General features: G+C 35.1%; 2 protein-coding genes and 1 long non-coding RNA gene across 3 annotated transcripts; 2 read left to right on the top strand and 1 right to left on the bottom strand.

Moving 5' to 3' along the window:
* Positions 1-257: 257 nt before the first annotated feature.
* On the top strand, positions 258-1551 carry LOC148212140 (uncharacterized). The gene is made up of 2 exons (XR_015789855.1): positions 258-615; positions 818-1551. It is a non-coding gene; the product is annotated as an uncharacterized LOC148212140 (long non-coding RNA).
* An 11898-nt stretch (positions 1552-13449) lies between these two features.
* Positions 13450-19430, top strand: PHT4;1 (phosphate transporter 4;1). Its single transcript, XM_022295199.2, has 10 exons — positions 13450-13945; positions 15081-15188; positions 15602-15757; positions 16155-16370; positions 16468-16677; positions 17171-17308; positions 17768-17869; positions 17959-18024; positions 18138-18222; positions 19079-19430. The coding sequence occupies exons 1-10, from the start codon at positions 13568-13570 to the stop codon at positions 19174-19176; spliced, it is 1557 nt and encodes a 518-aa protein (XP_022150891.2). The 5' UTR covers positions 13450-13567; the 3' UTR covers positions 19177-19430.
* A 1047-nt stretch (positions 19431-20477) lies between these two features.
* CYP86A1 (cytochrome P450, family 86, subfamily A, polypeptide 1) lies at positions 20478-23111 on the bottom strand. Its single transcript, XM_088121352.1, has 2 exons — positions 22207-23111; positions 20478-21606 (listed from the first exon to the last, which is right to left on the bottom strand). The coding sequence occupies exons 1-2, from the start codon at positions 22908-22910 to the stop codon at positions 20775-20777; spliced, it is 1536 nt and encodes a 511-aa protein (XP_087977478.1). The 5' UTR covers positions 22911-23111; the 3' UTR covers positions 20478-20774.
* Between the last annotated feature and the right edge of the window lie 833 nt (positions 23112-23944).

The following is a 23944-nucleotide window of genomic DNA, read 5'->3' on the forward strand; positions in this document are numbered from 1 at the left end:
CAGGGGATGTTGCATGTACACTTCTTCCTCTAATTTTCCATTCAAGAATGCATTATCGAAATCCAATTGACAAAGAGCACAGCCAAACGAAACCGCCATTGTGAAAACTACACGGATTGTGGATGTCTTTACAACAGGGCTAAACAATACAACAAATACAACAAATACTGCTTTTTATAGTATTAAATTATAGCATCTTACTTATTAATGCTATGAAAAAGAGGTGGCAATTCTAAAAAAATTGAGGGGGGAAAAATTGGCCCACTCGGTTAGCATTAAGGAAAATTTTGAGGGTTTCAATATTACACTCCCTCTTCTCGTACGCATTCTGCCTCCTTCTCCCTCCTCCAAACTTCTGACGGCGCTTTCTGCCTTCTCTCTTCGGCGTTCTCTTCGACAAAACTCTGGCAGCGGCTCTCGCGGTCTCTTTAAAGGAACTCCAACAACGGCTCTCGTGTTATATTCAGTGAAACTCTAAGGGCGCTCTCGTTCTCTTCGATGAAACTCTGACGACACAAAGATCTGGTGATTTGGGTCCCTCTTCTCCAATGCTCAACTTCCTCTTCGGCAGCAGCGCACAGATCTTGTGATTGTTGTCAATTTTACCACTACTAGGTTCATTTCCTACCCAAAAACCAAAGATCTTGCAAAATTTGTATTCCTCACCTCTTTACCCACGTTCCCACTTTTTAAGCGTTCTTTAATATTGCTTTAAAACATCCATTCCATTTTTTTTATATTTCGTGGCAAAAACAAGTTCCTCAAAGAGACTAATTTTGTTCATCATGATCACATATTGGGATTCTTCTCTGATTAGGGGTTTGAGGGGAAATCGACCCCAGGACTTTGGTGAAATCCTTTGGTCAGGACTCGAGCCTTATAACGCTATACGATTCCATTCGGGTCTCGTTTGATAGAAACACCCATTTACTGCCCACAACATGCAAGGATGGCGAGGGAGAGACCAAATGCCAAGTTTTGTTTTGCAAGAGGGCGGAGAGCTCAGTGTCCATGGCTTGTTTCCATTGTGGTGTGACTAAAGCATCATTTATACGTGTAGGTTCTATCACTGCCCAGTCTATCACTGTTGAGGAAACCCACACTTTCGATTTAAAGATACCGGCTTTTCCTCGTGTAACTATCAGATGAATGGGCTGTGGGATGAAGGATGGGTTCAGATTTGGCGTGATGTGGGATAGGAAGAAATCAACAACGTTGGCGTGGAGGAAGGAGAAAGTGGGGAAGATTCAAAGTTAGGTGCAAAAATTTGCGACAACGGGGAAGGAGATGAAGGATATAGGGATATGGGGTTTGACACATAGTTAGAGTTGTCTGGAACATGGCTAGAGTTTGGAGTGTTAGGGTGGCTAAGGTTTGGGTCATTAGTAGGGATGGATGAAGTAGGCCTTGGAGTGTTAGGTTGAGAATTGGAAAATTCTTGATTTGGAAAAATTGGAGAATTTATAGTAGGTGTTCTTATTTATCACCTAGTTTTGAAGAATGACCAAATAATCATCGATAATGAAAAATGTCCATTTGTATTTTGTCTAACTATTTTGTAAGTTTCTTTTTTTCTTTACACTTTTACTCTTTCTATTTGGTTATTACTTTTAAAAATAAAATATCTTTAACTTCTTTTTATCTCTCCTAGATTCTATCCTTCATTGATTCTTTTTTTTTTTCAACCACTATTCTTATAAACTTGATAAGCGGACACAAAATTAACCAAATTTAAGGATACATCACATCGAGGGAGACGACCAGAGAGGAAGACGATCAGAAACGATTAAAGTCGTGTTGAGGGTATGGTAAGGGAGACAAAAACAAGAAAGGGAGACAAATCTTGTTAGGCGATGCGACAAACTGAAGGAATCGAGCCAAAGAACGGTTGCAAGGAGAGAGAGGCCTATATGTTGAGTTTCTACATATTGCTTTTTGGTTTGAGGTAGGGTGCTTTATATTTTTGTATTAATTATTAAAAAAAGTGCACTTTTTTTTTTTGCAAAGGAAAATACACCTTATTTCTTCAAATTATTTTGTTTCGTCCTTCACCTTTGCAGTATATTGTTCTGCCCTTCATCTTCGTCGTCTTTGTTCCTCTGTTCACCTTCGCTGTATTTGTTCCTTTATTCACTTTATTTTGTTCATTGTTTACATTTTACTTTTTATTATAATTTTCAATAATGATCTAAAAATTGGTTAAGAAAATTTTGAATTAGAAAATATAGGTAATGTTCCAAAAATATTTGAATTAAACTATAATAATGGTAGAAAAAATATAGGTAGGATTCTCCAGTAAAAAATGGGAAATAATATATTAATTTTAAAATCATTTTGGGAGGGTAATTTCGTACTTAAAAAAATAGTAGAGATCTTGTTTTTAAGATGTCTATTATTGAAAATTGAAAATTGTTTTGCCATTTTTAAAAATTTCCTATTTTAAACAGCTATATCCGTTGTTACCCTAAAAAATTGTGGGAGATTGGGTGGTGAAAACCACGTGAGAATAGATGGCTGGTCTAATAAGACCAATGGATTTGCATTTTTTTTTTGGTCCAAAACCAAGTTTAAAAGGGAATGCTTCTTCATTAAACTTCACATGCCGTGAGATGAAAGTTTTTCCTGATCGGCTAAGACATTTGTGGCCCTTGTGAGAGGGACTTGGGCCAAGATACACACATTTCTCAGTGTGAAACTAAAATTTATGAGACTGAAATGGCTGTAGGTACGGGAAGCACAAACACCCAAAAGTCTATAGAGCTTGCAAAATTTAGATTTTTGTGAGTCAAAACTTCTATAGGAGACTTACCATTTAATGTTGGTGTCGGAAGCCCGTTTATTAAGAGCGTAGCAGTAAGAAAATCATCCCACCTGGAGAGGCATGGATGCTTGAGATAGCAACGTTGGGCTCGTTTCGACGATGTGACAGTTGATGTATATGGACAAGAAAGTTGTGACTTAATGCCCAATTGCAAACAGATATGGTGAACTCGTTTATATTCGATCCCATTGTCAGATTGTACCATTTTCACTGTACCACTTGTCGCAACGTCACTGCGACGTGGAGTAGCCGACGTCATCTCCTGATGGGTCTTTTTCAAGATAAGGGTTTGAAGTCGCCACCAATCATCCACGAGGTGTGATTGGTCACCAAAAAATGAAAACAAGATCTGCAAAAAATAGAATTATTTGGTTCGGGAGTCGACTGAGCGTAGGGAAGGTGTTAGCACCCTACGACACCCGTTTGAAAACGGTACCACAACTTTGTCAAAAATTATCCTATTATTTTATTTGGTCCAAAAAAAGAGAAAAATGTTTTTGTGTTTTGATTGAAATGTCTCACATTATATTAATTCACACTTTGTTATAAGATATGAATTAATAAGTATGAGTGGCATGAAGGCCATTAGAAAAAAATTTATCACCTCGAGAATACTGGAAGGTTTAAATTTCCGTCACTGGAGTTTTGAAATAATTATTTAGTAAAAAGAATAATTTTTATTTTAAAGCATATTGAGACTTGAACTTGTGATATTATTGTTTACACTCAAAAATCTTACCAATATGCTAACACCTTAGGATACAATTTAACTTACTCGAACTTAGGTCATGTAAATTAAAACACAAACATCTTGCCATTATGCCAACACCCAATGGTGTAAACATGGATTTCTTTTACAAAACCAAAGCTTTTCATTTATTTTTTAAAACTAAAAAAAACTTACGAATTTTGTTGAATTAAAATTAAAAAAAAAACAACTTTTTTATTTAAATTAAAGAGATTCTTTAAAAAGAAAAACTTTATTTCTTAATTAAAAAAAAAGGTTTTATTTAAAACAGATTTTATTTGTTGAGGTTCTTTCCAAAAAGGAGCCATAGCACACGGTTTCATAAAACCATACGATTTTCCCGATCTAAATAACAAACTTGTTTAAAAAATTTTATTCCTTTATTTAAAAAAAATATCTTTTTATTTTTTTTTGAAACATTCATTTCAAAGTAAAAAAAAAAATTTGAAAAATTCTCAATACCTTAATTAAATAAAATTGCACATTAAAAAAACAAATAAAAAACAAAACTCTTCTACTTCTACTTTAAAAGAAAATATTATTTCTTTTGCAATAAAATAAATAAAATAAAATGAGTTGGGAAACTTATTTTGACTTTTAAAACATATTTAAAAAAAATGTTTAAAACGTTTTTTCTTATATTTGAAACGTTGTTTCTTATATTTAAAACAAATCATGCTCTACGCTTATCACAGTTATCCTAGCCCTTCACACACGTTGTTTCTTTTCAAAACATATTTAAAACGTTGTTTCTTATATTTAAAACAAATCTTTTAAAAAAAACACATTTTTTTCAAAAAAAAAAGGGAGTATCCTGCGTACACGATACTTTCAACTTAAAAAAAATGTGTATCCTGTGCAGATATGGAATTCAACTGTACCGAGTTCTTCCACCGAAAGGTGAAGTTAACCGATTTGGGTTCACCAAAGTTCGTATTGGAGGTCGTCGGGGTCGTGCTACTGCAAGTCGTTGGATCTACTGCTCATCATCGGAAATCGTGGTTGGTTTTTAGAGAAGGATGAATGAGAAAGAGAAGGAGAAAAAAAAAACAAAAAGATGGCTTAGTGAGATTTTAGGGATGAAAAGAAAGTGGTGGCCATGGGAGGAAAAAATTTGATAAGAGAAAAAGAGATGAAAAAATGTATATTTTCCTTCTCTGTGATCTCTGTATCCCTGCGTGCCCTCTCTTTTATTTCTCCCATTTTTTCCCGTATGTTACACACTCTTAAATAGACAAAAAAAAATAATAGTAACATGGCTTGAATCAAGTAAAACGAGAGAGAAAAAAAAACGTAGGGAATGACAATTGTGAAGTATTTGACGAAGAAAAAATCAAAGAAGAAAAATCTGTTAATAAAATCAAATTCTTTTAAAATAAAACAAAATCCTTTTAATAAAATCAAATTTTATTTAAATAAAATATTTTTAAATTTCTTATAAAATCTAACGCTTTTTTTTAATTTAAGTTGATTAAAACTTTATCTTAAAACTAATAATAAAGTAAAATGATGTTATTTTTAGCCAAAACAGTAAAACTTAATAAAATAATAATAATAATAAATTTTGAGTCGGACTAAATACGGCGTCTACACCACTAAATTAAGTCCTTACAAGGGCAATAGAGTGACTGAAGGCTACAAATGTATCACTCTTTAATTTTAGAGGATAAATCCAGGTAAATCGACTAAAATCATCCAGAAAGTGAACTTAATACCTATACCCTTCTGTAGACATAATCGGTGTAGGACCCCAAAGATCAGTGTGTATCAATTCAAATGGAGCATTAACATGAGAATCAGAAACTGGAAAAGGTAGAGCGTGTAGCTTCCCAAATTGACATGCTTCCCAAAAACTAAAACTTTTATTTACTGTCACTAGTAGATTACACCTTTTAATTAAGGTCTCAAAAATTTTGGTTGACGGATGTCCAAGTCTTCGATGCCAAGTGGCTTTAGATACAACAACGTTTACATGAGGAGATGTAAAAGCATTGACACATACAAAATTAACAGAAAAACAACTTGCCGACCCAAACCTTCCTCAACTTGGCTTGAAGCACTACCATGAAGGGATCAAAACCCCAGCGGAAGCGGTTGATTGCTTGTGATTCGACTCGGTTTAGAAAAGATACAATACCGGTTTTTAATAACAGAACAATTCTATTAAAATTGAGGTTAAGCCTCTTGGGAAGAAGGTTATTTACTTTTATAAATCGTTGGAAATTCTTCTTCCTCAAACTCGTATTTTAATTTGACACGAACAAACGTTTCTCGAAAGCACAAACGAAAGAACACAACTGTTCACACGAGATTTCTGGAGAAATCATATTTCGTGGACTAAATACAATTTGTATTGATATTTGAGGTTTGTACAATCCCTAATATTTATCCTCTGATTCTTTCCCTTAAATTCTTGGAGGCTTGTTGATCTTGATCGGCCTGTTGGGGACTTGTGGATCTTGATCGACCTATCAGCGGCTTGTTGATCTTGATCGGCCTATCAACGGCTTGTTAATCTTGATCGGCCTCTGGCTTGACGATAATCTTGATCGGCCTCTGGTTGATGATGATCTTGATCGGCCTCTGGCTTGATGATGATCTGAGACGATCTTGATCTGCCTCGGGGTTCATGATGATCTTGATTGGCCTCTAGCTTGATGATGATCGACTTGTTGATCTCGATCGTTGATGATGATCTCGATCTTCTTTGGCTTCTCCTTGATCTCCAGAGGGCAAAGAAATTTTAATGCTATTTATAGAGAGGATTTTGATCATTTCCAGGAAGGATTAGATGGTGAGTAAGCCCTCTATTTTAGGATCTTTCATAGCCCTTAGGTGGGCTTGGACCCATCTAATTATAAGTCCATCGTCACGTGGCATAATCCAATTAGGTCAGCTTATGTTATCAAATAGACATCGCGAATTTTGATTGGACCAATTTATATGTCATATGTGGTGCAATCTTATTAGAGCAATTTATGTCATCATATAGTCATAACCTAGTTTGATTGGTCAAATTCAAATGCCCAAAAATAATATGCGACATTATTTAATTGACCTCAATATAATTTTGTCATGATAAATATGTGGTAAGTTATGATTCGCTGAAATTTATCAGTCAACAACAACCAGAAAGTAAGCTTGCTATGTCTTAAGGATTGAGAACCAGATTGTGGGATCCTCCTTGGAAAGAAAACCTATAAGGGAAAAACAGGGATCGTGAGAGAGAGATATGTGTTCTACAGGAAAGTTAAATAACCAACACCTTTCTGTGTTTTTAACAAATGAGGGAGGAGAGAGAGGAGTGGGAGTAACCTCTCCCACTCTCCAACTCACCACAAATGCTCGAATGCGGTGTTTGATTAATTAATTAAATGATTAATCAAATTAATTAATTTAATTAATTAATCAATTATAACATATATATATATAATTATATAATTATATTTAATTTAATAAATAAATTAAATAATTAATTAGATCTTAATTAATTTATTAATTAAACATAATTTAATTAAATCAATTAATATTTGAATCATATTTAAATATACATTTCCCTCCTAACCTATAATATTTAACATAATTAAATCAATTAATATTTGAATCATATTTAAATATACATTTCCCTCCTAACCTATAATATTTAACATGAATCTAATTCACATTAAATTTTCATATATAGTTTTAATATGAATCCAATTCACATTATTCTCTCATACTATATAGTTTTATAATGCATCATCATACATGTGTCACATACAATTAACTCAAATTCCCTTTAATTAAATTTGAACAATCCAAATTCATTCCAAAACTTAATGTTTTTAATTACCTTCAAGAGCTAGCAAGGGAGCCTAATGGACATATAGATCAGAAGCTCAAACGTTACGAGATTAATTGGTTAAACTCATTAACCATTTTAATCAACATACGTTAACTACAACTTACTCCACTAAAAACTCGTAGTTGTACTTTTCTCACTATAGAATATTTCTGTGTCCACGGATATCGACCATTAAAGGCAAGTCAATCATTAACAAGTGTTCATAACCACAAATGGGTCAAATTACCGTTTTACCTCTGTGTTACATATTGTATCTTAAGTACCACTGATATTCTAATGAACAACTCGGTTATGGTCCGACCAATAACCGGAAGTTCCTCTTGGGCCATTGAGAGGGTGGGACCCTTGTTCAAGTCCAGAAGTTAGCACTAAATGGAACACTCATCTACTCCCTTAACGTTGGGGAGCAATGAATTCCATCTTGTGAAGTTATGTTCCTAGCTCCCCACTCAAGTCTCGTCACCAAAATGGTAGGAATGTTGAGTCGGCGACTTAGGCCACTCTCACCCATACAGATCAAAGGACGAGCCCTTACGAGCAGGAGTCCATAACTCACTTAAGATTGAGAATGAGTTGTCTTGTCATCCTATGAAATAGCAATCTGTTAGTCAACGACGTTACATCTAAAGATTGACTATTTTGTGGTCTAGTCTTATACAAACTCATTGTATAGAATACCCTCACTCACATGTCTCCACACGAATGACCTGGGTCGGGTCGTATGTAACATTTACAAAGCGGTTTGTATCCATAGTGTTGTCAAGATAAGGTACTCAGACTTATCCATATACTATAGACCCTTTAGGTTATTCCTGGGATATTATCCACTTGTATATTGTATATATATTGTCCTGGTTACATGATAATAACCTTGGATGTTTAGTTTATTGGATTTGGACAATGCAATGCTATAAATTCAACAACAAATTGATTGAATATAACTTTATTGAATATAAATTTGTTTTTATATAAATACAAACTACGAGTTTAGGGCAACACACCCAACATACTAGTGACTGGTTCTAGCGTATCCAACTTGTACAATCCATCATTAAAGACCCCCTTCAGTTGCCCGTACATATATCCTTAACAACACAAGAATCAGAATGAAATACATTATTATCTCGAGCAAGTTTCGACACATTAACAAGATTTTTTGCAATATCAGACACACACAACATATTTTCCAGCTTAAGTAAACCTAAGTCACAGGCTAAATAGGATTTTCCAGTGTGAGAAATCATTAATTTATGGTCATTTCCAATTGTAACTTTTACTTTACCTCCATTTTCAACTGGATTAATGATGTTATTATAATCTGCAGTGGCATGATTTGTGGCACCACTATCCACGTACCAGTTCGGATCTATCACTGTCTTCGTATTGGCCACAAACGAATTAGTATTGTGAGCATCAACAAAAGCATGGGAGGTCGTGCCTTGTGTATTACCAATATTTTGAGTAGGAGAATAATGTGGATTTGAATTAGAATTACCTCAGCCTCATCATTGGGCTGGGCTGACCAGCCCAGCCCAAAGAAGTAATGGCCCAAACTTGGCCCAGGACCAAGCCCTACGGGCCTCAAGTATTAGGTCGGCCCAACCACTCAAACCTAGGCTCATAGCCCAATCCATGGGCCTAAGTTGATAAGCCAAAGTTGGATCGGACTTGGATCGGCCCGTATATTAATATATTTTTAATTATTAAATTTTAAAATTTAAATAATTTCCAAACTAAGTTTTTTATTTTTAAATTCTAAAATATGTGTTTTTATATAATTTTTGGTACATTTTTTTGGTTATTTTTATAACCTTACTAATCAATTTTATTATGTCATATTTTATAAATTTAAGTTGTCTTATTTTAAAAAATTATATTTTTATTTTTAAAAATTAAATTTATATATTTTTACAAGAGAAATTGAAAATTTAAACACTCTGAATTGAGATTGAGAATTAGAATTAGAATTTGAGTGAAGAAAAAAGAAAAGAAGGTTGATATTTATAAGAAAATTTTGTATTAAAAAATTTTAAAAATTACAACCTAAATATTAGATATGTTTAAAATAATTTTAAATTTTGAATTTGGGAAGTTGGAGAGTTTCCTCGTAATATGTTTGAAAACAATGATTTAAATGAGATATTGGGAAGTGGTAGAGTCTCTTCGCTATTTAAGAGGGGGAACAAAAGAGCCTACCATATCTAATTTATTTTTTATAATAAATAAATAATAAAAGAATATATTAATATTATATAATATAAATATTGGATCAGGCTTTTGGGCCAGTCCTACGGGTCAATCCAAATACGGCTCAAACGGGCTGGCCCACGGGCCGGTCCAAATTAAAAAATGAATATCCATATCCAATCCAATTAATAAAAAGGTTGGATTGGGACGGACCGATCAAACGTTGAACTTGGATCAGACTTGGGCTGGGCCTGGGTCGGCCTTTAGGCCTCGGGCCCGATGATGAGGCTGAGAATTACCTCCCTTGTTTTGATTCTGATTAATTCTCCCAAACTGTTTATCAAACCGATGAAAACATACCAAGGCTGAATGTCCTATTTTCCCACACACTTAACACACGAGACAGTTTCCATTGTTCCATCGCTCCCTTCCTTTGTTTCGACTTCCCCCACCCCTTTTATTACCATTAAATTGCTGCTGAAATCTTTGACTGTTGGAGAAGTGTAATAGATGACTCCCATTTGAGATTTTGTTGTTTGCTACCATATTGACGACATCAGCATTGTGACTGAAAGCTGTTGTGTTCTTATAGGCATTTTGAAATTCTAATCGTTTCTCAAATACGAGTAATTAAGCTTGCATCTCGGACCATGAGATGCCAAATCGACCTTGAATCGTTGCTACTACTGGATTATATTCCTCATCCAGTCTAATCAAAACTTGAGATATCAGTGAGCGTGTTGTGATTGGGCTATCACTGGCTTGTCCCAGATTATCTGCATGGGATTTCATGATACCCAAATAGTCAGTCATTTAGAGTGAGCCCTTACGAGTTTGCTGAAATACCTGACGAAGATAGTCCTCCTCCACTCTAGATTGCACTCCGAATAGTTCTTGGATGGCTGCCCACAAATATTTAGCATTCTCATAACCCATCACTTGGGTACAACTTTAGGAGTCATCGAGTTACATAACCATCCAAGAAGGAGTTGATCTACAACCAACCAAGACTCATACAGTGGATTCACCATGGGTGTTGCTGCCACAGAGGAGCTGGAGGCCACGGACACATCGGCAGCAATGTTTTTTGAAATCGAATCTCTAGTGAGTGTTGTCGCCGGTGTCGGATTACTGTTCAACTGCTGCATAAAGGTCGGTGGGCATGGTGTTTCACCTGAGAGATGTCTCTCTAGCTGGTAGCTTCTTAAAATCGGTAGTGCTATGTTTTTCCTGAGCAAAAAGTTCTCTCTCTCTAACTTGATGGAAGTAATTTGGTTTAATAGTTGGTTGAGTGGAGGACATGTGAAGGTTGAGTTTCCTGTAGATGAGGCAAAAGCACTGTTCAAGAAAAAGGCGTTGGCCATTTTTTACAACTCTGATACCAAAATAACGTTTCTCAAGAAATCAGGTTCGCAGCTGTTAATCACTCTTTTCATTGAAGAGCAATGCTCTGTATAAATAGTACAACAATTATGGTTTCAAGTTTCAAAAAGAAAAATAATAATAAACAAACATATTGGAATTTGCAATGAAGCTATACATCTGCCATAAATCTATTTGTCCCTCATGTTTAGTGAAGCCTTTGCACCTACGGAAGATTGACTGAAATTACCAAAAGCCTCACTCACAGTAAAATGAATTTTACCAAGGTTGGATAATTGGTTTTCATGCTTAACACTTCTCCAACAAACCTTGCTGCAGGCCGTTGTCGCACTCCTTACTAGTCGTTGTTGCTGTTACCGTGACCATTTTTCTCCTATTGCTGCTGAGAACTATCCGAATGAAGGATGTAGAATCTTTGCTCTCAGTCTCATATTTGGAATGATGTCATTGTCTTCGTTCCAAACAATCCTGACAAAGACTTTGTTATATATATAAGAATGAAGATTCTAGATCCTTCATTTTTAATGGTCGTTAGAAAGAGATGAAGTTGACCAATAAACGACTAAATATTATTCTTTAGCGAGAAAATAACTTTTCAGCCAAAAGTCGTGTTTAAATTCTCTCTTCTCTTCTCTCTAGCTCAATCCCCTAAACCCTTACTCTCAACCACACGAAATTCATGTACCTCGTACCCATCTCAACCTATTAATTTTTTTTTTCTTTTAAATCTCTCTATCATGCAAGAACAATGTATTTTTTCGGTCTCCTTCTTAATTCTTTATTGGAAGCTACAATTGCAGCCCTCTCACGCATTATTCATGCGAAAAACTGATCGAACCAAGTCAGACCACGTGGGAGAGCTGATTCACCTCAAAGGGATGACCTGCACAAGAAGGCACTCTCTGACGCTCAAGTCCGTAAGTAGCTCAGAGTCAATATAAAGTTTGAGATAGAATTCGATTCTATTGTTCAACTTCTTCTCTCTCTATCTTTCTTCCTCGTGCCCCCCTCCCCCATTTTTTTCCAAATCTCTCATTTCTCTTTTTTCATCAATTTCTTTTTTCTCTCTATCATATTTTATCATATCTCTTTCCATCAATTTCTTTTTTCTAATTACTATTATTTCTTTCTTCTTTACTCACCACAAAAAGCAATTTACTATAAAAAAACCCTAAATCTTTCAACTTTTTTTTTAACCAGCAGCCTCTATGATTCTCGTGATTTTCAGCAATCGGCAGCGACGTTCGCCGAAGAAAAAGACTGGGGGGAAGGAAGTTTGGCTTACGACGGAGAGCGAGTTGAGTGAGAGAGAGAGCGTTGAGCGAAAGAGAGCGATAGAGAGTTGAGCGAGAATTCCCGTATCTTACTTTGAGGGAAAAAAAAAGAAAATTTTTTCTCTCAAATCCATATGCCATTATTTAAAATTTTTTATTTGATAGTATCTAAAAATAGGATTTTTTATGAGATTGTTTTTTGATAGTATCTAAAAATTAATTTTGAATATAATGTTTATCTATTCAATATCATTAAACAAATTATAAGGTGAATAATTTCAAATGTTTTGAAATAAAATATCGTTTATCCACAAAATAATAAATAGTAATAATAATAAAATTTAGTTAATTTAAATGAAATCATAAACAAGATTAATCGATCGGATCTAAATAAATTTTGAAACGTTTGGTCAAATTCAAAATCAAAATAATTAACAAATAATCATTAAATATTTTTCTTAATTAAAAATTTGAAAATTGGAATGAAGAGAAACGAATCTCAATCTGTCTTAAGTTTGTAAGGAATGGTAAGTATTCAAATTTGTTTCTTGAAATATCTACTCAATCTCCTTAAATTTCTAGATATAGTTTTAATTATGATTGAGTTTCAAATCTAACGGGGAGAGAGACCTAGCAGATGAGAGAGAGAGACTGAGCATACGAGATTGAGAGAGAGAGCGAGCGATCTTTTTTTTTTGAGAACGACCTCCCTTGTCGGCTTTGATTCATCCATCGCTGCAAGATTACGAGAATCATGGAGGCTGCTAGTTTAGAGATACAGATACGGTTCATCGCGAATAAATTATTTTTGTAGTGAGTAAAGAAGAAAGGAAATAATAGTAATTAGAAAAAAGAAATTGATGGAAAGAGATTCGGTAAGATATGATGGGAGAAATAAGAAATTGACTAAAGGAGAGATTTGAAAAAAAAATAGAGGAGGGGAGAGGGGGGCACGAGAAAGAAAGATAGAGAGACAAGAAGCCGAGGAATGAAAAAGAGAAATAGTAATATAATATAAGAGGGAGAAAAGTGAAAAAGGAGATTGGGAGAGAAAAGTAAAAGAAGAGAAAATACATAATTTCATACGGTGGAAATGATTATTCAATCAAATTTTCCATGAATTAATCAGTTTTCCGTGATTCCATAATTCCATGATTTTTGGATTAACCTCTCTTACAGAACCCAATCTGTTCTGTATAAAAAGCCACGCGTCAAACGGAGTACCAGTGCCGATTAATATCTTCCAATCTGCGACTGCGACAAATTTAAATCTGTTTTCAGTCACCGCCTTCCACTTCATAGTCGATGCCATGAGCGCCGGAGCTCTCCTCTACTCCTTCTCTCCGACGCCCCCAAATCCATTCTCCCTCTCCCAATGGAGCCCCAAATTCCCCTCTCTTCCGCAGGATCCACGCCGCTTCGTCTTCCAGATTTCCACCACACATTCCGGAGGGAGGGGGAACTGGCGGCTCTGGGCCGATGTCAAATCCAAACCCTACGACGTCTCCAAAAAACCTCCCAAATCGATGAAATTCGAGTCCTCCATACGCAAGCCTGTGCTCGAGGACGAAGAAGAAGAACAACAGCAGCAGCTCGCCGATGAACTTCCATGGTGGAAACAGTTCCCCAAACGATGGCTCATCGTCACCCTGTGTTTCTCCGCCTTTCTTCTCTGCAACATGGACAGAGTGAGATTCTTCCCTAATCTCTTGCTGAATTATTTGTCCAATTTTTGTGCCGCAAACCTTATTTTTAATTTTTCTTTTTATAATATGTTTGTTGGATTAGATACTGTTCTATGATATTATAAAATTTAGGTGACTGTTGCTGATTAATATACCTAGCTTACTCGTTAGGTTTAAACCCTAATTTGGAGTTTGGTCCAAAGTCTTGCATATTTCTTTCATATTGCTCCTTAAATCTTACATAAATTTTCGCTAATTTTTACTGTGTATTGAGTGTGGTATTGAAATTGAAGTCAAGTATATTTTAAGGTTTCTCTTATGAAATTTTAAATAGGACTAAAATGAGTGTTTATGGAAGTTGGGAATCAAAATATAATATTTGAAATTTGGTAAGTGAAACATTTTAAAATGTTATGGTTTTTAAAGTTTGACTAGTAATTTAAAAATGTAACCAAAACAAAGAAATTGTAGGTAATAAAGCAAACTTAATTTTTTAAAAATAAAACAAAAATAATATTTAATACTATTTTGGTCCCTATGGTTTTGGCTTTGTTTCATTTCGGTTCTTACGTTATCAAATATCCATTATTTTGGTTCATGTAATTTCAATTTTTGTTCATTTTAGTCCATGTACTTTCAAAACTTCCATTTTGGTCCTTGTACTTTTAAAAAATGGTCATTTTGATCATTTCATTTTTATTTTTATTTCATTTCTTCCGATCATGATTTTAGTACGGCGAAACGTAGCCATAAATTTGTATTAAAGGCTTTTCATTGTGGATAAAATTTATGTTAAAGTTTTACAAATAGAGACCAAATTAGTCACTTTTAACGGTAGAGAAACCTATAAAGTAAGATGACTAAAATGAACAAAAGTGGAAAGTGCATAGATCAAAATGAAAGTTTTGAAAATTGAAAGTACAGAGACCAAAATGAAAAAAAAAAAAAACAAAAACAAAAATATAGGGACCAAAATAGTTTTTTTAACTTTGGAAGTCAAAGCTTTACTCCCACGTACCCCGGAGCACATGCACCCGCCCAAGACTATATGGACCAAAATAGTATTTAAATCTAGAAATTTAAAATTTCTATAAAAAACTTTATTTATTTTCTAAAATCAGAGGCATGATGTATGTAGGTAAATATGAGCATCGCTATACTTCCAATGTCAGCAGAGTACAACTGGAATCCACAAACCGTTGGTTTGATACAATCCTCATTTTTCTGGGGATATCTCCTCACTCAGGTAAACTTCACAACTTTCTATTGTTCTAATTCTTCTGGCCGAGATTTTCCTCTACTGTGTATATGTAAACTAAACATGAAGCTAAACAATGATATGGAATGAAGCAAGACCTTTTGCCTTGATAATATAATAAAATCAATTAATCCAAACCCAACATAAAGCTTCTTAATCAAATTTATTCTTTTCCCTCTATCAGAGCAAAATCGAAGAGATTTTGAGGAAATAAATTGATTTTAAAAAGTAAGAAACTACACCTATTTGTGACCATCTAAATAGTCATATTCCCACTTAGAGTTGTTCCACTTGATCGTGTAAATTGAAGCCTTGAAGGAATTCCTCTTCTTCCCCATAAAGAGGAACCACTGTTTTATGTTCTTCCTCCACTTCTAACTTTTCGCTATGGCTGATGACAGATTGCTGGTGGGATATGGGCAGATACAGTTGGAGGAAAGCTAGTTTTGGGATTTGGTGTGATATGGTGGTCAGTTGCCACAGCTCTCACACCTGTAGCTGCTAAAATTGGGCTACCCTTTTTGCTCGTTGTTCGTGCATTCATGGGGATTGGTGAGGTTTGTCTCGTTAATAACCCCTAGATCCAAAAGCTTAAATGGATAAGTTAGGGTATATATTTCTAACACTCCCTCTCACGTGTGAATTCAAATATTAATTTGATACATGAAACCCGATACATGAACTATTATTATCAATTGGAGAGGAAATGATGTTTTGGAGGTTCAAAGTTAGAATTTCCAACTCTGGTACCTTGTTAAGCTACCTCTAGACTTGAAAACTTAAGCTATGTCTAATCTTTCATATACATTCGCAACGCTTACTGCAAATCAATCCCTTTTCTCCATGCTGATACATAAAAAAGAAAGGCACATTTTAGTTGGAGGCTTTAGGAAGAAAATTTGACTTCCTTCTCTCCTCCATAGGCATTGGCTCAAATGGTTCAATTGTTTTCAGGGTGTTGCAATGCCTGCCATGAACAATATACTCTCCAAATGGGTTCCTGTGGCAGAAAGAAGCAGATCATTAGCACTTGTTTATAGTGGAATGTACCTTGGTTCAGTAACAGGCCTTGCCTTCTCACCATTTTTAATCCATCAGTTTGGATGGCCGTCAGTTTTCTTCTCCTTTGGCTCTCTCGGAGCGGTTTGGTTCACTGTCTGGCTCAATAAGGTAACTAACTCTGCTATCATCGAAATATTATTCTGTCAATAAAACTCTCTTGGAAGCTTGTCGACAACAAATGATTAATTTCGAGTCATGGCTTTAGGCACACAGTTCACCACTTGAGGATCCTCAACTGAGACCACAAGAAAAGAAGCTTATTTTTGCAAATAGCGTTTCCAAGGAGCCTGTTAAAAGCATACCCTGGGGACTGATCTTGTCCAAAGCACCAGTATGGGCTCTTATAGTTTCTCATTTTTGTCACAATTGGGGGACATTTATTCTTTTGACATGGATGCCAACATACTATCACCAGGTAAGTCTTTTTATTACTTCCAAGGTAGAACTTTCTTGGGGCTACTCTTGCAAAAGTCTCATATTTATTCTCTTGATAATTGAATCACTATCCAAGCTTTTGACCATTATAGAACACAAAAAGCATGAGCATTAAAAAAATGGCAACATTGTAAGTCCTACAAATCTTCACATTCAGAAAAATAGGATAGTGACAGAGAGATTGAAGGTTTGATAGATTACAGAGCATAATACATGTAAATCTTGGAAAAAAGTGGGAGTTTTGGGAAGAATTTTTGGTTTGGTCATTATATGTCAGCTCTTCTGGTAATTGGCTGTGTTGTGGACTGTGGATTTCATAATTTCTTTTGTCTTAAATGGGAAAACAAACTAGCTTTCACTAAGATGAACGAAAGTATAAATAAGGCTCAACCGACACGAGACCTTGTCCATATTTGCTTTCATGATACAGAAGATATGTAAATCTTGATTTGGAATCTCTATATATCACTTAGGTCCTGAAGTTCAATCTCACAGAATCTGGACTTCTTTGTGTTCTGCCCTGGCTAACAATGGCGTTTTCTGCAAACCTTGGAGGCTGGATCGCCGACACACTTGTGAGCAGAGGCCTCTCAGTGACTACAGTTCGCAAGGTAAAAGAAATGTTTCTATAATCAATGCTTTCATGTGCTCTAATATTATATTAAACTACCACTGAACGCAAAAAGAACTTTAGCTTATAGACTGGGATAGTATATTTAATCTTTCATATATATTCTTAGCATAAAACTAGCACAAGGCCTAACAGACTGTCGATATTAATTAGAAAGGAAATCACATTGTAGAATTTAAATTCTCTTGCTATGATATCACGTTGAATTACTTGAAAGTCCGAAAGCTTAAGTTAATCAGAGTCTATTGAATCTCTTATGCATATTCTTAATGGAATCTACTCGCTCGAGTCAAACCGTGTCAATTTGCAGTGTTGAATGAGTACAGTTCTATTTCATGATAACTTTCTAGCTTCCCAAAACCATTCTGAATAACTGAATACACTGATAGAATCTCTTATTGTACTTCTTGAAGATCAGTTTCTTGAAATTTATCTTCAGATTATGCAAACTATTGGATTTCTTGGCCCTGCATTCTTCTTGACCCAGTTGAGCCATGTCGATTCTCCTGTGATGGCGGTTTTGTGCATGGCCTGCAGCCAGGTAGGTCTACATTTTGAAATCTCCTTTCCATCTTCCTCTTCTTGTCGAGAAACATACAAACATTTACTTTGATATGCTGCCTTGATTAGGGAACTGATGCATTCTCTCAATCCGGGCTATATTCAAACCATCAAGATATTGCCCCGCGATACTCTGTGAGTTTCCGCTCTAAGTCGACTTTCGGAGACATATAGCTTCTTCTGTTTGATTACTCTCTTTAATCTTTTTCATTAAAAGAGCTTGTGATTGATGCAATGATCTTGTTTAGGGAGTGTTACTTGGTCTATCAAACACAGCTGGAGTTCTAGCAGGAGTTTTTGGGACAGCGGCTACAGGTTACATATTGCAACACGGTTAGTTCTTCTTCCTACTTGTAAGACTAATTAATCATAACAACTTGTAAGAAGAAAAATTTAGGGGTCAATTTTGACCTAATCAAATTTAACCTTAAATTTGAATAAATGGTGAAATTAATATCTTATCAAAACTAAATTAGAAAATTATCCATCAACTGATCAATAAATCACTAAAAAGAAATGAAAGCACCCAATCTGAAGAATAAAATTTCTAACCCCAATCAGAACTAGTATCAACAAAAATATTCTCACTGCAAGAATTCTATAGCTAGCCACTAATCTTCAAAGAAATTAAAATTTTGCTAATTAAGGGTATTAATTTTTCAATTTCAAGTTTAAATTCAAAACTCACCCATGGCAAAGTGATAAATGAGTTTAGGTTATATAACAAATGTAATTCTATGTTTAATGGTTCAAAGTAAGTCCTTGAACCGTAAAAGTTATAATAGTAGGACGACCTTAACTTTTAGTTGTGTCTAATAAATCCTTGACGTATTCAATATTTTTTAAAACTCATGGACTTAACCGTTAGGTACAAAATAAAAAAGAAATAAAGTACCTATTAGACACAAAATTGAAAGTTTAGAGATATATATTATACATAAAATTAAAAGAAAATAAAGGATAAAAGTTAAGTACTTGCCGACAAGTAGGTAAGCACCAGTAAAAAAATCAATAGCTATTTATTCTAGTTTCTGTCTCTTACTTTATGCATTCATCTCTCTTAGTTTACCGATAAATGCCTGAGTTTTATCCCAAGAGAGATATTAGAATTTTTTTTTAAAGTTTAGGAATTTATGGAAAATTCTCATAGCAATATGATAAAAGCATGTTTGAAAAAAAAAATTTGCAGGTTCATGGGATGATGTTTTCAAGGTTTCAGTTGGGCTGTACTTGGTTGGAACAGTGGTTTGGAATCTCTTCTCAACTGGTGAGAAAATATTGGACTAACCTTCTAGAATGCAACTTTTGCCCCCTCATTTCCAACCTAATTCTTTCCTCCAAACCATTGGTTGCCCACTGTATAGTAGATTCTCTTAGGGGGGTTTTTGGTAAAATATCATTTTTCCTTTTTTCTTAGTAGTTGCCCATTGAATATTTTTGGTGATTTAAGTAAATATTTATAAATAAATCGTTTGTGTAGTGTATATTTTCACATTGATCTCCTGATAAATAAATGGTTTAAATTTCTATTTGCAATTAAACTTTTAAATTTATATCATTTTCATATCTAAACTTTTAAAATATCTATTTTAGTCCATTCAAATCCCTAAACATATTTATAAATTAATTTGTAAAAAAATATATAAATAAATGGAGTGAATATGCAAAATAGATTGTAGAATGTACAAGGTACCATTTTTTTTATTGTTTTTAATTCAACTCTTTTTTTATAAAGAGAGTATCAGTCTAATCTAATGTTGTACATGGAGAAATTTTCCCCCTTTTCTCATTTATTTTTTCCAATTATTTTACTCCAATATTTTTTTTTTATCTATTTTAGTATTTCTTGTTCGTGCATTTTTTTCCCTTAACTAAATAAAATATCAATTAGAAAATATTTAAAACAATATTATAGTGTATAAATTTTATGTTTTCGTTGTCATCGTATCTTTTTCTAAAAAAAAAATATTGTAGCACTAACATTTTGTCTTTCGTTTAAAAAAAATCATATTTTTCTTCAGAATTAGAAAAAAAAACATTTGAATCTGATTATATACTGCATGTGTCTTTTAATTTTTGATAAAATTGTCAATAATTGTAAGTGTAAATAAACTATTGTAAGCATTAATAATTAAGAGTCTTTTAATCTTTCAATCAAATCATTTATATATGTTATTCTTAACAAAGAAAAAAAAAAGAGGCATTCATAGAATCACAAATGTGGTCATAAAAAGTACATTAGGTTTAGAACTCTTTTAAACAATTAAATAGATTATTTCATTAATTCGTATATATTTAATACAAAAAAATATAACAGTTAAAGTATATACTAATTTAATTTATGTAGTTTAAATGTGACATGTAATTAAACTCGTTAATAAATTTTTATTTTTATATAGCAAAATAAAACACTATAATTTCACATTCATGATAGACTCTTACTTACAAAAGTTTTTACATCTATTTTTTTTTAGTACAACAAGGTGAAGATACATACATATTATATAAGGAGTGATATATTTAATTAAAAAAATTCTTAGTAAAACAACAAAAGCTTATGTGCAAACAATTATTTAAAAATAGAAATATATATTTTTCCATTACTTAATATATATATATTTGGCTTTAATGTATGGAAAATCCACCAAATACAACAATTACAAAACACTTTCACTCCCCAATTGAACCACCAACAATTTACGTAAAATTCCACCGAAATAAAAAAAAAAGACACACGGATTGACAAGTATACCCTCGTAACGATGAACGAAATGACAAATTTGCCTGTGCAGTATAAGAAAAGGGAACCAAATTTTCCTACTGTTTTAATTTAACAAAAAACAGACAAATATTGGTCGGAGCGAAATGACGGAAACACCCCTCCCCTAGAGCTTACGTGGCTGCAAGTAAACGTGGAGCCCGTTCTTCATGAAAAGAGTGAGAGACATCTTCTGCTCGACCCGGTGACCGGGAACCGGCGACAGCCGGTACCGGAGGAGGACGGCGGAGGCGACGGATTTCATTTGCAAATAAGCCAAGTCCTTCCCCAAACAGGTCCTCGGTCCAGCATTAAACGCCACAAACTTGTAGGCGTCCTTGGGCGGCTCGAACCGGTCGCCGGCCGGGGAGAGCCACCGGTCCGGTTTAAACTCCGAGCAATCCTCTCCCCAGATGCTCTTCATCCGGCCCACTGAGTAAATGGAGTACGTGACGGTGGACCCCGCCGGCACAAAAGTGCCGTCCGGCAGCACGTCGTCGGCGGCGACGTATTTGAAGTCCTGCGGCACGGAGGGGTACAAACGCAGCGTTTCGGCCAAGGCGGCCTTGAGATAGACCAACTTGTCGGCCTCGTCGAATCCCAACGGCTCGTGGGCCCACAGGGTTGGATCGGCGCCACGTGTTCGGCGGAGGACGGTGGAGATCTCGCGGAGGATTTTGTGCTCGACGTGGGGGTGGTTGAGGAGGAGCCAGAAGAACCAGGTGAGGGCGACGGAGGAGGTGTCGCGGCCGGCGAGGACGAAGTTGAGGGCGATGCGGTGGAGGACGGCGGTGGAGAAGTGGTTGCCGTCGGCGTCGCGTTTCTTCATGAAGCGTGAGAGTAAGTCGTCGGAGGGAGATTCTTTCCGGGCGGCGATGGCATCGTTCATGTAATTTTCTACCACTGAAAGACTCTTCTTCAGCTTCCTCTCCTTTCCAATCCCCACAAGTTTCTCCAACCTTACAAACATAAAAATAATATACTTGACCTTTGTTTAAATAAATAAATTAAATGTTTAAATGTTAGTTTTCTTAAACCTTGAAGGCTATTTTTTTACCCCTCGTTTTAGTTTTCAAAATTTTGGGTTTATTATTATATATGTACTTTTTTTATTTCTCTAAACAAGCAAAACACCTCATTTACTCCCTTGAATTAAAAAATGAAAAAGAAAATCAGTTCGATCATTACTTTTGCTTTGCTGCATAAGTTAATTAAATTAAGGTAGTTATTATACGGACAAATATTCCACAAAAGATAAAAAAAGAAACCTAAAAAGTTAGTCTTTTCTATTTCTATCTTGTGAAAAATTTTAAGCGTCAAAATAATTATTAAAATAAACGTTTTAAAAGTTTATTTTTTAACAACTGAAAAATTAAAATAGATATTTAAAAGAGTTGAGAACCAAAAATTTACTGATGGTTCATTTTTATTTTATTTTTAAATTTTAGAAATTAAAATAATAGATATTTAGAAATTTAGAAAATAGGATATATAAGAAACGTTAAAGGATTTTTTTTAAATAAAAGTAAAAGTAATTAGAATTAGAATTGTTTAGGAACCTCCATAAGAGACCAGGGTAGAGAAGGCGCTGGAGAGTGGCCTCGGTGGCGGTATCAAACGCCATGGCGAACGGATTTCCGGCCAACTCCGGCGACAGCGTTTCCGGATCTTTCCCAAACGTCAGCCCACAGATGTTATCGAAAGTCAATCGGAGCAACAGATCCTGCAGATCCACCGCCGTCCGATACTCCGCCGCCTTGTCCAAAATGCACCACAGCCGCGTCCTGATCGTCCGATTCACCCACCGGTCCATCGCCTGCCGGAGCGTCCTCGTCGTGAACTCCAGCGCGGCCGTCTTCCGCTGGATCAGCCAAATCTCCCCGTCGCTGTTGAAAATCCCCTGCCCCAGAAGGTCGTGGAACGCGGCCTGCCAGTCCGGTCCTTTCGGGTAGTTCTCGAACCGGGTTCGCAGCACGTGCTCTATGTTCCTCGGGTGGCACGTGACCGTGTAAAACCCCTGCTTCCGGCCCACAAACGGGACCGCCACGGTGCACGTCTGGTACGTGGCGGCGCCGCCCGTCGCGCGGAGGTTGGCGGCGATCCAGTCGTGGATTCTGCGGCGGTTGGCGAACAGCGCCGGGAGGCTGCCGACGAGCGGCCACAGCCTGGGCCCGCCGGCGAGGCTCCGGGCGAGGAAATGGAACCAAATGAAGTAGGCGAGGAGGGAGGATGAGAGGAGGAGGAGGAGAAAATTGTCCGCCATTGAATTTGTAATCTGAAATTGGAGATGGAAGAGGGTGAGGAGTGGGTATATAAAGTGAAAACAAGAGGAAGATTTAGGAAAAGTTGTTGAGAAATTTTGCAGATTCAGAATTTATTCCCACACGAAAATTAAAACTCTTCATATTCTAATTTCTGCAATCTCTGGATTCCTCATCATCATGGCTGTTTTATGAAGCTTTTTTCTTTCTCGGTTTTCCAGTTTTAAAACAAAAATATGTGGGCGAGGGCGACTAATCAGTAATATTTATGTAATAAGTTATACAAATTTAAAAAACTGTAAAAAATATTTAAATTGACAAATTAATATTTTCATATTTTTAAATAAGTTAAAAGATAATTAATATTAATATTATGTATATATTAGTGACATTTTGTTGATATTTTTTATATTTTGTTGATTTTTTTATACTATGATGTAAATGTCGATTTACTCCTCATGTCGATATCGAACTCCATTAAAACATGGCAATGTCGATGAAAATGTCGATATGTCGACGGATATTTAGAACCATGATATTCATTTACACGGTTAATAAAAATTGCAGCTGTTTAACTTTTTGAAAGATAAAAAAATAAAAATAAATAAATTTAATGGTGGTAGGTAAAAAATGTGCGTTAGTTTTGAAAACATTTACACTACTGTTGCGTTTTCATAGACGTTAATCTATTATATTTATTTAATTGACTCACCCTATTTTTAAATGTTCTTTGTTAGGGGGAAAAATTTCAATAATACGGTGGTATGAAAATTTAATTCCATACTAAATTTATTCAATATTAGCCCTAAAAACAACATCCCAGAATAGTGTATCCATTAAATAATTTTTTTTTTTTTGAGAAATCCATTAAATAAATATAATATATTATTCAACGACGTGTCGAACACATGAATGGAATAAGTGAGTATGCTAGATACTTTTTTGGTGACCGATAATCATTCAAATATGTTGTCCTTTTTAATATGGTGGATAATTTCGGGATTCTTTTTTGAATAAATAATGACCAAGGATATTG

The sequence above is a fragment of the Momordica charantia genome (genome assembly GCF_013281855.1).
Source record: "Momordica charantia cultivar OHB3-1 chromosome 3 unlocalized genomic scaffold, Mcharantia_2.0 BLBB01000003.1, whole genome shotgun sequence".
NCBI lineage: Eukaryota > Viridiplantae > Streptophyta > Magnoliopsida > Cucurbitales > Cucurbitaceae > Momordica > Momordica charantia.